The following is a 12,990-nucleotide window of genomic DNA, read 5'->3' on the forward strand; positions in this document are numbered from 1 at the left end:
TCCAACACGACTACTGCAATACTTTAATTAACTTTACTTTAATTGTATATATTTAATCAACCAACAAAATCTAAAAGTTTAGATTTAAATCAACTATGTTTTCGTTTAAGATTTCAAAATGTTGATCTTCATATTGGATAGATGATGCTAGATGTAGATGAGGAAGCTTCATTGTCGAAACTGTAACACTTCATGATACCTATAGATCGCTGTACGTCATCCAGAACGGTGTAATAACAACATTTTAAATCTATGTATTACCGAAGAAACTTATTTCGAACATTCTACTTAAGAAAGAACTTCATTGAAGCAGTCATGATTAGCTCGGATATTCTACGAAAGACATAAATTGATTTATATCCTGAAGATTATTGTAACTACTGATTTGGCAGTATAGGCAATGCTCTTCGCCTTTCCAAATTGGACGAATTTTAAAACAACAACAATAACTGAACAAAAAAAACATACCTAAAGGATTGCTGTTGACATTCCTTCAATCAAATTTATTGAAATCCATTATTTCATGCTCAATATTCAAATTTAAAATCAACTGCTAATTAAATACTTTTCATATAATACTTTTAATGTTAACAGAACTTGTGAGAAGGATAACTTATAACCATTACGTTTAAAATTTTGATTCAAGAACTGTCTCATAAATTTATTTAACATACCTAACCAAAAAATTTCAAAATGCCTCTTGACTATCGGAGATTCAATGGGCCCGAGGATAGTATATCGTATAAATGTTATACAAAGGACTATTTGAAGACTTATCAGGAGCTTCATGATTGTTTACTAAATGACGAAGGACAGAGACAGGACGGACGTGCTCAAAATGAATCGAGGAGTTTGTGTATGTTTTCGATTCTCACACGATATAAACATTTGTATTTATAAGTATTGGTGTTATCAATGTATATTATGTATGTATTTGTACAAAAATATATTTATTTGTTTCTGTCAGTTAGTAGGTACCTATATTACAAGCATTAGCTTAGACTTAGGTATTCAGTTGGTGCTGTGAAAAATTAACTGGTTATTTTTATTCAATAGAATATTAATATTTATAATAAACTTAAACTATAAACTTTTGCAACAGATGCCAGAACTGATATGGTGTCGCAAGCTAAGGGTTCTTCATATGTTGAACTGAAGAAAACCAAAGTTGTATGCTCTGTATTTGATCCACGAGAGATACCACATCAAAACGAGTTCAGGTTTGTTTCATATTTATTAATGGACCCAGGCCTTTTACAGGTGCAATTCCTATAGATGGTACAGTTTATCCATTATAATCAAAATATAAAACATTAGTTTTTTATAAATATATTGTCTTTGTATCAACATGTATATTCTCTTTCTCTTACATATTGTCATTAGACTCAGTGCCTCAGTGGTTTAAAAGTATAGCACATCACCTTCCTTCCGATGGTTGGGGGGTATTCCTCGCATAGGAAATATTATACTTTGAATGATTTGGATGTTTCCAATTAATATTTTGTATATATGTAGTATTATGTAATATTATTTTTTAAATATGAAAAAAGAAAATTTTTCAGTATTTCTATTAGTTTTTTAGTAGGTACCCATAACTCAATTTCTTTAACCTGGTCAAAGTAGTGATGTGTGAATTGTCCAAAGTTATCATTACTATAATAAAATTATAGATTTATATAGCTATAATAAAATTAGAGATTTTAATATCTCTTCATTTTTTCTTCTACAATAGCTGTTGCAAATTCTTACTTTTTTCTTCCATTAACAGTCAACTTGGTCAGCTGTACTGTGAAGTGAAATTTGCGCCATTTTCATGTCCTCGAAAACGGCGACCGCATGCGCCCGATGCGGAAGAAAGGGCACTCTCTGTATCATTAAGACAAGCACTGGAGCCCACTGTATGCAGACATTTGTTCCCAAACTATCAGGTAAATTATATTTTTGCTAGTTGTGCCTGCAACTTCATCTGTGTTATGTTGTGAACTTGATCAAAAGAAAAAGTTTTATCTTCTAGCTTCAAAAAGTACAATTTTCCATACAAACTTCCATCCTGTATATCATTTTACAAACTATGAATGTCATATTTTATCATATTTTATTAACAGCCTAAAAATAAATTTCAATCATCTAGCTTTAAAAGTAATGATACTTCCATACAACCTTTCAACCCCTTATAACACTTTTCGCGTATTAAAAATGCGAAACTATGTATCAAATTTAATTTAAATCAGTTCAGTAGTTTTGGTGTGAAAGCGAGACAGACAGGCAGACAGACAAACAGACAGAGTTACTTTCAAATTTATAATATTAGTAAGGATTATGTTATAGTTACAAGCAAACAAGCTCATGATAGATTGAATGTCCCAAGTAGGCAATCAAAGCTTTCTATGGATGCAGGTGATCTTTGATTAGATACACCTAATGGCATTTTGTAGTTAAATGGTCAAGCAATTATTAATCCTCATTGCCCTCAGCCTAGATAGGTCTCACAATTTATTGCATCTATTATATTTTCTAACATTCAATCTCCTGGACACAGATGTAATAAATTATTTACAATAAAAAAACAATCATTTTTACCCTAAATTGATTTATTTTACAAATTTGTATAGGTTGTACTTCTATCTCACTCATTTCAGACAGTCGCAAATCAGTTTCTTTGTAAGCTGTGTTTAGATTTAGGTTAATGATATGGCAGTGAAATTAAAGTGCATGGAGGGCTAATATCTTGGATATAGGTTAATACTCTTTGTACATATAGGCAATGGTTTCAGCACAGCACCAGGTGGTATCACTTGCTTGCCAAATCTATTTAATAAAAACAAAATATTACAACAAATAAATAATAATAACAACAAACAAATAATATATATACTTTTTACAACTGTTTCAAACCAATTACTACATTGTATATGTACAATCATTTGTTCCAGATTGACGTCTTTGTATACATACTAGAACTAGATGGTTCATGTTTAGCAGCATCCATAAATGCAGCAGGTTTAGCATTAGCCAATGCAGCCGTGCCCATGTATGACATCATTACATCAAGTTCAGTAGCAATTGTTGGTGATAAAATGTTGGTAGATCCCACAGAAGCCGAGGAATATATAGCAACCACATGCCCAGATGACAATATAAACCATGGTGTCATAACCATGTCAGTATTATCAGGACTTAAACAAGTATCAGATTTTACCCAAGTAGGATCTATGGATATTGATAGTGTTAATCAAGCAATGGATTTATTAGAAAATGAGTGTAAAAAACTTGTGCCAAATATACAAAAAGTGCTTGTTAAAAACGTTGTGCAAGGTATTGAACGAATGAAGATACTTGAAGAGGAATCTAAAGAAAGGGAAAAAATATTAAATGCTAAAATAGAAGTATGGAAAACACTATTAAATGGTGGTTGATAATTTTGTATATATTTTCTGTAAATGTTGTTTTAAACATCTGATTGTACTTGAAGGCTAATTTAATATACAAATAATTACTGGTTTTTGCATTTTTGCTTTTTATTGCAGTAATTAATTATTATTTTGTTATGATACCAACTACATATTTAATATTTTTACTGTAATGAATTTTTGTGCTATGTGGTAGATTGTTCTTACTAAATTTTTTTTAGTTATAAATGTAAATTTTTACATTCATTTAAATATTCATTTAAACGAATGTAAAAATTATGTGATTATGTGATACTCATTCGAGTATCTTGACCACTCTTCTTGACTGAAACTATATTCAAAATGATTGGTAGACAGAATGACTATTCTAAATTACATCAGTTTAAGCTATTTGTAAATTACATGCTGAAACTACTTCTTTAAAAAAGTATTTTATTAACACTAATTATTAATACAAGTTTCACAGAGTCTTCTAAATAACAAAATATTTTATTTTTTAATCTTATATTAATAAAGATCTTAAAAAAGACAATCTCAGTAATATTGTTCACATTTAGTGATGTAACAATAAAAAATATTAAAAATATTAGGATTTATTATTCTTGTAACTGAAATACTTTTCAGTTTGATTAATAATGATAACCAAGGACAATCCACACAGCATCAATAGGTTCAAAATTAAACAGAGCTTGTGTTATAGGTGGTAAACAACTTATACAATTACTTGCATTTTATTTTGTGAATACATAACATACATAGAAAACACCCAGACAAAAACAATTTCTTTTCTTTATACATGTTTAGAATAAAAGACTCGAAACACTAAACAAGTAAAAAGTGGATGTGAAACTGCTAGATCACAAGGATCGTCATTGCAACACAACTGTTGATTTACTGACTGAACATATATTCCCAAAAAAGGACAATAAACAGCACTGCTATTAAAAAAAAAATACATGACTTATAAAATAAATTTATTATATTTAAGCATTCTACAACTTAATTTTTAATGGTTGCAATTATTATAAGGAAGTTCAGTCTTCAGGTTTCTCTGGTGGTGGCCCGCACGGTTGTAGCATTCTCTCCATCAAATTAAACTTAACACGTGCTTTAGATTCGTTTTCTACAATTGCGAAATAACTCAACAAGTCTGGATGCCCCATGTAACTGCAACACGAATCACGATGTTGATTCATTAGCCATTCGTATTTTGTAGTGTCGGCATGTCCTGTACCAATGTATTTACTTTGTAAATGTTCTAGCTGACTGTGAATGTTATATCTCTCGCCCATTTTGCTAAAAACAAATGTTAGGTTACAAATCTGCTATTACAATCACTAAATAAAAAATTTAAACAATATATAATTTACATTATTAGTACCGTTCTGTGTCTATATATAATAACAGCAAATTATATCCTTTTTGTATAATTTTATAGAAATACAAACAAAATTATATTTGTTGTTACACTATATGCTCTGTGCTATGACAGATGTGATGCATTCATGACGTGACAGCTCACAGATTACTTGGGTGTAGGGTAACTACAGACAATATTTGAAACCTACCAAACATTTATAAATTATATTAATATATATTTATATTCATAGTTAGCGATTAAAAATTTTTAATGAATTGTGCATTTTCATTATGAATTTGATATTACAATAATATTAGTTACTACATTATTGTAAGTTAAAATTTAATTTTATTCTTTAATTTTCTATTAGTGCAACAAAACTTTTTGCTAGGCGCTATTTTCAAAATATTGTTTAATCAATAAATTTATCCATGTACATGTAGTTTTCGAAGTTTGTTTAGACAAATTATGGAAAGTAATTTAATTCAATTGGAAAATGAAGACAGCTTACGAAAACAAGCAAGAAGAATCGTAAGAAATAAACTGAAGAATTCGTTCAAAAAACCAACACACCTTTTTATGCATGAGAAATGTTTAACTGAAATCGTAAATATTTTTTTTTATACACTCATACATTACCATAAGTGATATACATATTATAATGCAGAAATGAGTCAAACAGCAGAACTGATTTTAGATATATCAGACAGACAGACAGACATATCATAAAGCGCAAAAATGCAAACATAGTCATGTGAAACAGCTAATATTTAAAATTATATTTTAGGTATAGTTTTATACACCTATTTGTATTTTATATTCCGTAAAGGGCATCTGAAGATATTCTTAGCATTTTCTTCAAAACATTTTTTTTTAATATATGCAATTTGTTACTATATGCAGTAAATATTTATTATGTTTTAGTCTAAACCAAAAAATGGGAATAATGTTATATACGCTTACTATCACAACAATCATATTATGAAAATAGAAAATCTGGATTTACTATATAAATTGACTCATTTACATTTGCAATGGAATAAGATAGAGAAAGTTGAAGGCCTAGAGAAACTGTATAACTTAAAAAAATTGTATTTGGGTAATAATCGGATTAGTGTTGTGGAAAATTTAGAAGGCAACAGGTATTTAGAAGAATTACATATTGAAAAACAGGATATATATAGCCCGGATGGCTTGTGTTTTGACCCGAAAACTATCATGTCTCTTGGGGTAAGTAGGTTGTAAACAAGTTGATATTCTTAGATCATATGAAATTAAGCACAAATATTCAACTCAATTTTTTTAATGCTTTCGATTGCGGTAACGCAATGCTGGGTCTGTCGTGGAGGATTTTTAAAATGAACATGAAGTCAGGTCCGACCATAGTCGCGTATTCGCCAGGAATTAACTACAATAGTCTCTCCCTAGAAACCGCTGTAGTTAATTCCTGGAGCGAATGGAAGTCGGCCTGATATGGTACATAATGATGGGGCAAATAGTCTCCATTATTAACAACCCCCCTCTGTAAAACTAAGAATAAGTGCATTAATTATTATTTATATTATTATAATAAGTGTATAATATTTGATTATGTATAATTATTTGATGTATACTATATTATTATGTATTCATATGTATGTAAATTTGTGTATGTACTATATTTTGTTTACATAAGTGTATATAATTTTTATGTTTCCACTAATGCGCCACCTACTCTATTTTTTTGTAAATACTCTCTTTCCAAAGGTTGTCTGTAAGAGATTGCATTAGCGATAAGACCGCCTTTTGTACTTAGTTTTTTTTTTGTTTTTAATTTTGTTCATGTCCTTTATATGTTAGTGCAATAAAGTGTTATAATTAATTAATTTTTGTTACGTCGCGCGAGGTAAACCACCTTTTACCCCGCAGACTTCATTCACTTGATATATATATTTGAATTCCACGAGACTTATTTTTATTCAACCAAATAGTCTTATATAACTAATGAAATGACGTAAATACAGTAATCGTTATACATGCTTAATAATTTCAGCCATCACTTCGAATTTTAAACGTATCTGAAAATAAAATTACGGATATGACTTGGGCGAAACCGCTTCGTAGATTAGAAGTCCTCATAGCTAAAAAGAACAATTTGGAACATTTTCAGGTATCCAATATCATAAACCATCATTTATAATTTAAGTAGTGCCCTGCCCTGGCACCAGTATTTAGAATAAATTTCAAAAAGTATAGATTTTAACTCACACATACTTCGATATTGATGTCCTTCATAAAACTGCAGTACCTCTTTGCTTTATTCTCATTCATCATCATCATCATCGCAGCCCGGAAGACGTCCACTGCTGGACATAGGCCTCCCCCAAAGATCTCCACGACGATCGGTCCTGCGCTGCTCGCATCCAATGCCTTATTCTCATTATTTCAAAAGTTTTCATAGGGATCCCTAAAAGCCTTTGAAGATATTCTATCACCTATGATCATCAGGGATAATGTAGGATTTCTATTTTATGTTCTATAATTTTCATGGTATAATTTTAATGGTATAAGAAATTTTCAAATCGGTCCAGTATTTTTGGAGTCTAATCGATGCAATCAAATAAACAAGAAGAAAAAGAGAAATATTTCCCTTTCTTTTAATAATATTAATATAGCTTTATATTTTTTATATAAATGCAATTCATTTTATCTATTACTTATAGAATGTGGCTGATGACTTATGTTCATTAACCTCTCTGGTTGACTTGAACTTCATTGGGAACCCAATGACTAAGAAACATCGCTATAAAGAAACTATTATTGCTAGATGTTCTCAACTTCGTAAGTATCTGATGAGTACCTATATATACATGTAATTAATCCTTAGATGCTTGATTGTATGTAAATCTTTTACTGTAAAATGCATTTATGTATGGACGTTACAATTATAATCACGGACTGTAACTGTAACTTGTAAAAAACTTGCTAAATACCATAATTAGGGTTTATAGAATATCGCAAGTAAATCAACAGATTAAAATAAAATCTGTTATAGCTGAGAATTATTAGTAATATTTTTACAATGTCTACCACTCGTTTTAACAAGAAAAACAATATTTATCTTGTTAGAGATATCATAATTATTTACTATACTTGAATTCATTTTGCAGGCGTTTTAGACTCTGTAGTTATCCATAGTACATCAAAAACATTTCTACAAAGTTTCGTTAAAGCTGTGAGATTGCGACAACTCAACGAAAATAATAAATTGGATATGAATAAGCAAGGACTTGATGATTTCCTCGAACTCAATATGCTGCCTGGACCTAGAACCCAAAGTGCTCTTTCTATAACAGAGTGTAGTAACCAAAAACCTAAAGGTAAGAAACAAAACAGTTATCGTATGCTTGCCTATCACGTCATTTACCCCTGTGATCGATTCCATATCTCAATCTAATTGGGATCCAAATTATGACAGGTTCAAATCCTTAACGGTGCCCTAGACTGAAATCGCAGTCATCAAGCAGGGGTTAATATAAGTTCTTTCGTGGATTTTAAGTAACATCTGCACACACCCCGCATTCTATTCGAAGAATCTGCAAAGACCAACTGCGGAGAAACACATTAGAATAGTTTATAAAAAAAAAGTTTATTGGTGTTATTGTACTGAAATTATAACATGGATATTTTGATAACGCAGTTAATAATTATAATTCATGAAACTGAGTCACTTTTATTTGAACATGAGAATATAATTTTTGAACTTATTGTAATAAGTTGGTCACACGACAAATTAGACTCTTTACCTAACCCTATATTGCAGTATAGTGTAATACAACTTAACAATAAGAAATTGTTACAGTAACAGCAGTCGATTCCACGTATACGTTTATTCCACGTGCTTTTTGGCGCTCCAAACCAGCACCATCGCCTCACGAGATCACTGCAACTCCATTGGAACCCCCACCACCTATCAAACAACCTGTGATTGAAACAACTGACGTTCCAATTAAAGGGATACTGAAGAAACCAATGCCAATAAAATATTTATCGTAATAACTTATTTATGCTTATATAATAATAGAATTGTATTTTATTTCGTGAATCTCTGTCGTGTTATTGAAATTAATTAGTAATAAAATTTACTTTTAGCGATATTTATTTTATACACGAACATTCGCGGTTTTTCAGTGCAACTTAAAATCAACAGTTAATTTAACATGGCAATTTGGACGCCAAAATTTATTTACATTCGTTCAACAAGTTAAATGTGATTGAGTAACGAGAACTTTAAAACTAATACAATAAAAGGAGTCGGAGAATCGAGTATTTAAGGATAATAAAAAATAATATTGGCAGTTTGACTCGGGTAATAAATTGACAAGCGCCTAGCATATCTTTATAGCAATTACTAGTATTGAAAACTATTGCTAAGTAAATTTCGAAGGCAAATAAGACTGTTAACACTTATTAAGTGTGAGGTGTTATTTGCTTCGAAGTTTCAGAACTTGACACAACTTAAAAAAAACACAAAAATCTCATTTTCTTGACATATTTACAAAGACAGTTTAATAATGAACATGAGTTGTTAACAACTTGTACCGAAGACCTATCATGTAATGAAACCTAATTTAACGTGTGTATTACTTCATCAAATCTACTATTTTGACATTTAATTATTATTATTTAATGCCTAAAAATGTATTTTAAATAATAATAATTAAAAACATTTTAGTCAACATCTGCTATAATTATATATTCATAAATTTGTGATTAAATAAATTTAATTTTCAATTCATGTATTTGAAAATGTAATACCTCCTTAAACTATTGAGAGGATAGGTGTTGATTTGAAGAGGTTATTAAATTACCAAATGTTTGTTTACTAAATATAAAAAATATTGTATACAAAATTGTTGCCTTTATTTTGATATAATTATGTGTGAAGTAATAGCTGAAGCTTTTAAAGTATTAAACACGGAGTCATCAGGTATAATAACAATTTTATAATTTCAAATTTATCTTGGGGAACTGTCCAAATTTTTTTAACTATTCTTGTCTATCACAAGAAAACTCTTTGAGTGGCAAACATATATAACCAAACCAGGAGATATACGAACCCTATGGATGGAAGAGTCACGATCTAAAATTTTCACTTTTTCAGAACTGTATCTCGGAAGAAAGATAGCCGAGACATGTATTCTGGATTCTCTAGATTTCTATAGGGATTATGTATCCAAAAATATTCCAGTGGTAATAAGAAGGGGATGCGCAACTTGGGATGCTGTTTCGAAATGGAATGCTCAGTATTTTAGGTACTGAAAATTATAAATTTATTTTATTTATTTATTATACAATCCAATGTTACATTTATCCTTATGATATAATCCCTACAAAACTACAGTGGCACAGAAAATATAGTATATATTGTTGAAAGGGAGTTAATTAGTAAGGGACTAATTAATTTAACACTAAACTTAGATATATTTCATTTTTCATTATGTACACAAAGATAAATCAATACTAGCATAGGGGTTCAATGAGTCATTTAGTTCCACATATTAGTATTTAAACCAAATACATGAAAACAAATGGCTATATGTGATATGTCAACAGACATTTGGTTTAGTGGAGTATTTGCGTCACTTACGACAAAATAACTATTATATATACTAGATACTTAGTCCTCCAGAATGGCAATGCATGAGTGTGTTTGCTGGCTTCACATATTATGATGTTGGTTACCACTTATCATTAGGACTGATGTCAGGTTTTTTGCCATTACATTGAGAGACAAATTTCAAAGAATTAGTTGGATTCTCTGTCCAGGAGCCTCACAAAAAGCCTAGGCCTCACCTTCACCACTTGGTTTTTTTCCTCCCAGTCAAATCTGGTCATATTCAGCTAGTGCAGTTCTAGATACACATTCTGGTATGGAACTTACTGCAGTTCTAAATAAAATATTGAATATGAAGGGTTATATATTAAACAGAGAGATGATACTGTTGTTATCAACTGAAACAAACATTTAAAATATTAACATTTATAGACAGACTATTTCAGACAAGAAAATATCAGTTGCAGTAACACCTAATGGTTTGGCAGATGGTGTCACCAGTAATGAGACGGGTGTAGAATACTTTGTAACGCCATGTGAAGTTGAAATGACAATGACAGAGTTTCTGGATAGCTTAGAGTCCAAAGGGTAAGTAAGCTGCTTAGCCATTGAAAGTAATCTTGGATACAGAGTTAATAAAAAATATGTTGAAATGCAAGTCTATTTTATGTTTTGTTTTGTACATTAATCACCCTGGTTAGGGATAAGGGGTTGTTTGGGTAGACACATGAAATAGTCCAATATCTATTATTATATAATGAATAATATTAAAAAAATCCTGAATAAAAAAATCCCTAATAAATTGTACCATTTCAATCTAATGAGCTTTGAAACAAAAATCTCCAGCATAATCAGTATATTTATTTAGGAGTTACAATGGCATAGACATACACATACAAATTATAACACCCCTCTTACTGTGTTCAGAGTTACAATTAGATTTCTAAAACGTTTGGTATGAATTTGATTCAGATTATTTTTAATAATTTTCACAAAAAATGTATATTTAATATTTCAAAAAAGTTGTAATTTTTTTAAAATTACAGTGACAACTATATAACATACATTCAACGCCAGAATTCCAACCTGACAGAGGATTTTAAGGAGCTTATATCTGATGTAGATACAGACATACATTTTGCCAGTGAGGCATTTAACAAAAATCCAGATGCCATAAATTTTTGGATGGGAGATGAAAGAGCTGTCACTTCTAGTTAGTATATACTAATAATTTTATTACTTTTTTAATTAATGAAACAAACTGAAGACCCACTTGATGAAAATAGCAATGTTATATATTACCTATAGTTAGATATAAAGAAAACTATAGACATCAGAAACAGGTGAATCAGAGGTACTTAATCAGACTTTCTACAAAATCTACCTCAAACTATGACTGAACTGAATAAAAAAAGGTAACATAAAATAATGTACCAGTTGAATTTCTTGCCAGTTCTTCCTCAAGTAAAGTAGCTAAACTAGGACAGTAGGATTAGGGTAAGAAATTATATTTTGCATATATTGCTGAAATGTTCTTTCTATATGAATGAATATAAGTAATACTAGGTAATTGTGACTTTGATTCTAACTGCTCTACATCTCATGGACTCATATTTTATAAACACGAAAAATATAAACAATTTTATGTCTATAATATTTTATTTTTACAGTGCACAAAGACCCATATGAGAACATATACTGTGTTATCGATGGATACAAAGATTTCATACTAATACCTCCCACGGATTTGCCTTATGTCCCATACAAACGATACCCTCAGGCCGAGTTCAAACATGATGGTGGAAAATGGGATATTGTGCCTATAAATTTGACATCTAATGGTAATTCTATAAATACAGATCGGACAGAGGGAGACAAATGTGATGATACAAAATTACCTTGGATTTGTATAGGTGAGTAAATATTTAAAATAATAAGAAATAACCCTGTAAAATTCACATAGCACAGGGAAGGAGATTGTTTGTTAGTAATGGATTATGACCCCATTGCAAGGATGTTACCGTATCTGGTCAATCGCCACCTGGTCACCCCTGGAATCTGGTATAGTGGATAATCTCTCATTCCCTATATTGACCTGACTTCACCTATCATTCTTTACACATGCCTACTAATGCCCCGGAAAAAATACTGCTATCCCACTATTACATATTAATCCATTGAAAAAGGAGCTGCACAGCATCAAGCCAAGTGGTCTTTGTACTAGGAGGCCGTAAGCCTATACATAGATAAGTAAAATAATTTATAAAAACCTTGCTATGTTATTTATAAGATTAAAAATGTTCTTGCAAATATCTTTTATTCTGTAAGAAACTAAATATTGTAATGTGACACATTTAAAAAAAGGATACATTTAAAACATGTTTAATATTTTACAGATCCTCTTAAACCAGACTACACAAAATTTCCACAATTCAAGCAGGCGAATATATTCAAAGTACGTCTTAATAAAGGGGATTGTCTATACCTGCCTAGTCTATGGTTTCACCACGTAAGACAAAGCCACGGGTGCATAGCAGTTAACTACTGGTATGATATGGAATATGATATAAAATATTGTTATTATAAAATGTTAGAAAAATTATGTGGTAATTATTAAATTTAGG

General features: G+C 30.3%; 3 protein-coding genes across 4 annotated transcripts; 2 read left to right on the plus strand and 1 right to left on the minus strand.

The window, feature by feature from the left end:
- The first annotated feature begins 629 nt into the window (after positions 1 to 629).
- On the plus strand, positions 630 to 3,513 carry LOC131849765 (exosome complex component MTR3-like). The gene is made up of 4 exons (XM_059199882.1): positions 630 to 856; positions 1,103 to 1,220; positions 1,769 to 1,928; positions 2,934 to 3,513. Exons 1-4 carry the CDS (start codon positions 694 to 696, stop codon positions 3,414 to 3,416), a joined length of 924 nt encoding a protein of 307 aa, XP_059055865.1. The 5' UTR covers positions 630 to 693; the 3' UTR covers positions 3,417 to 3,513.
- A 544-nt stretch (positions 3,514 to 4,057) lies between these two features.
- Positions 4,058 to 4,896, minus strand: LOC131849766 (splicing factor 3B subunit 5). 2 transcript variants are annotated; one of them, XM_059199884.1, is made up of 2 exons: positions 4,781 to 4,881; positions 4,058 to 4,706 (listed from the first exon to the last, which is right to left on the minus strand). In XM_059199884.1, exon 2 carries the CDS (start codon positions 4,700 to 4,702, stop codon positions 4,445 to 4,447), a length of 258 nt encoding a protein of 85 aa, XP_059055867.1. In that variant the 5' UTR covers positions 4,703 to 4,706; positions 4,781 to 4,881; the 3' UTR covers positions 4,058 to 4,444. The 2 variants fall into 2 exon arrangements, with proteins under 2 accessions (XP_059055867.1, XP_059055866.1); XM_059199883.1 differs by having other exon boundaries at positions 4,068 to 4,706; positions 4,792 to 4,896.
- Positions 4,897 to 5,176: 280 nt separating this feature from the next.
- LOC131849767 (uncharacterized) lies at positions 5,177 to 12,985 on the plus strand. Its single transcript, XM_059199885.1, has 10 exons — positions 5,177 to 5,376; positions 5,695 to 6,000; positions 6,803 to 6,919; positions 7,473 to 7,590; positions 7,920 to 8,129; positions 8,612 to 8,688; positions 10,791 to 10,954; positions 11,413 to 11,579; positions 12,037 to 12,279; positions 12,763 to 12,985. The coding sequence occupies exons 1-10, from the start codon at positions 5,239 to 5,241 to the stop codon at positions 12,981 to 12,983; spliced, it is 1,761 nt and encodes a 586-aa protein (XP_059055868.1). The 5' UTR covers positions 5,177 to 5,238; the 3' UTR covers positions 12,984 to 12,985.
- The last annotated feature ends 5 nt before the right edge of the window (positions 12,986 to 12,990 follow it).

The sequence above is a fragment of the Achroia grisella genome, unplaced genomic scaffold (assembly GCF_030625045.1).
Source record: "Achroia grisella isolate CSIRO2021 unplaced genomic scaffold, CSIRO_AGI_Agris_v1 utg660, whole genome shotgun sequence".
NCBI lineage: Eukaryota > Metazoa > Arthropoda > Insecta > Lepidoptera > Pyralidae > Achroia > Achroia grisella.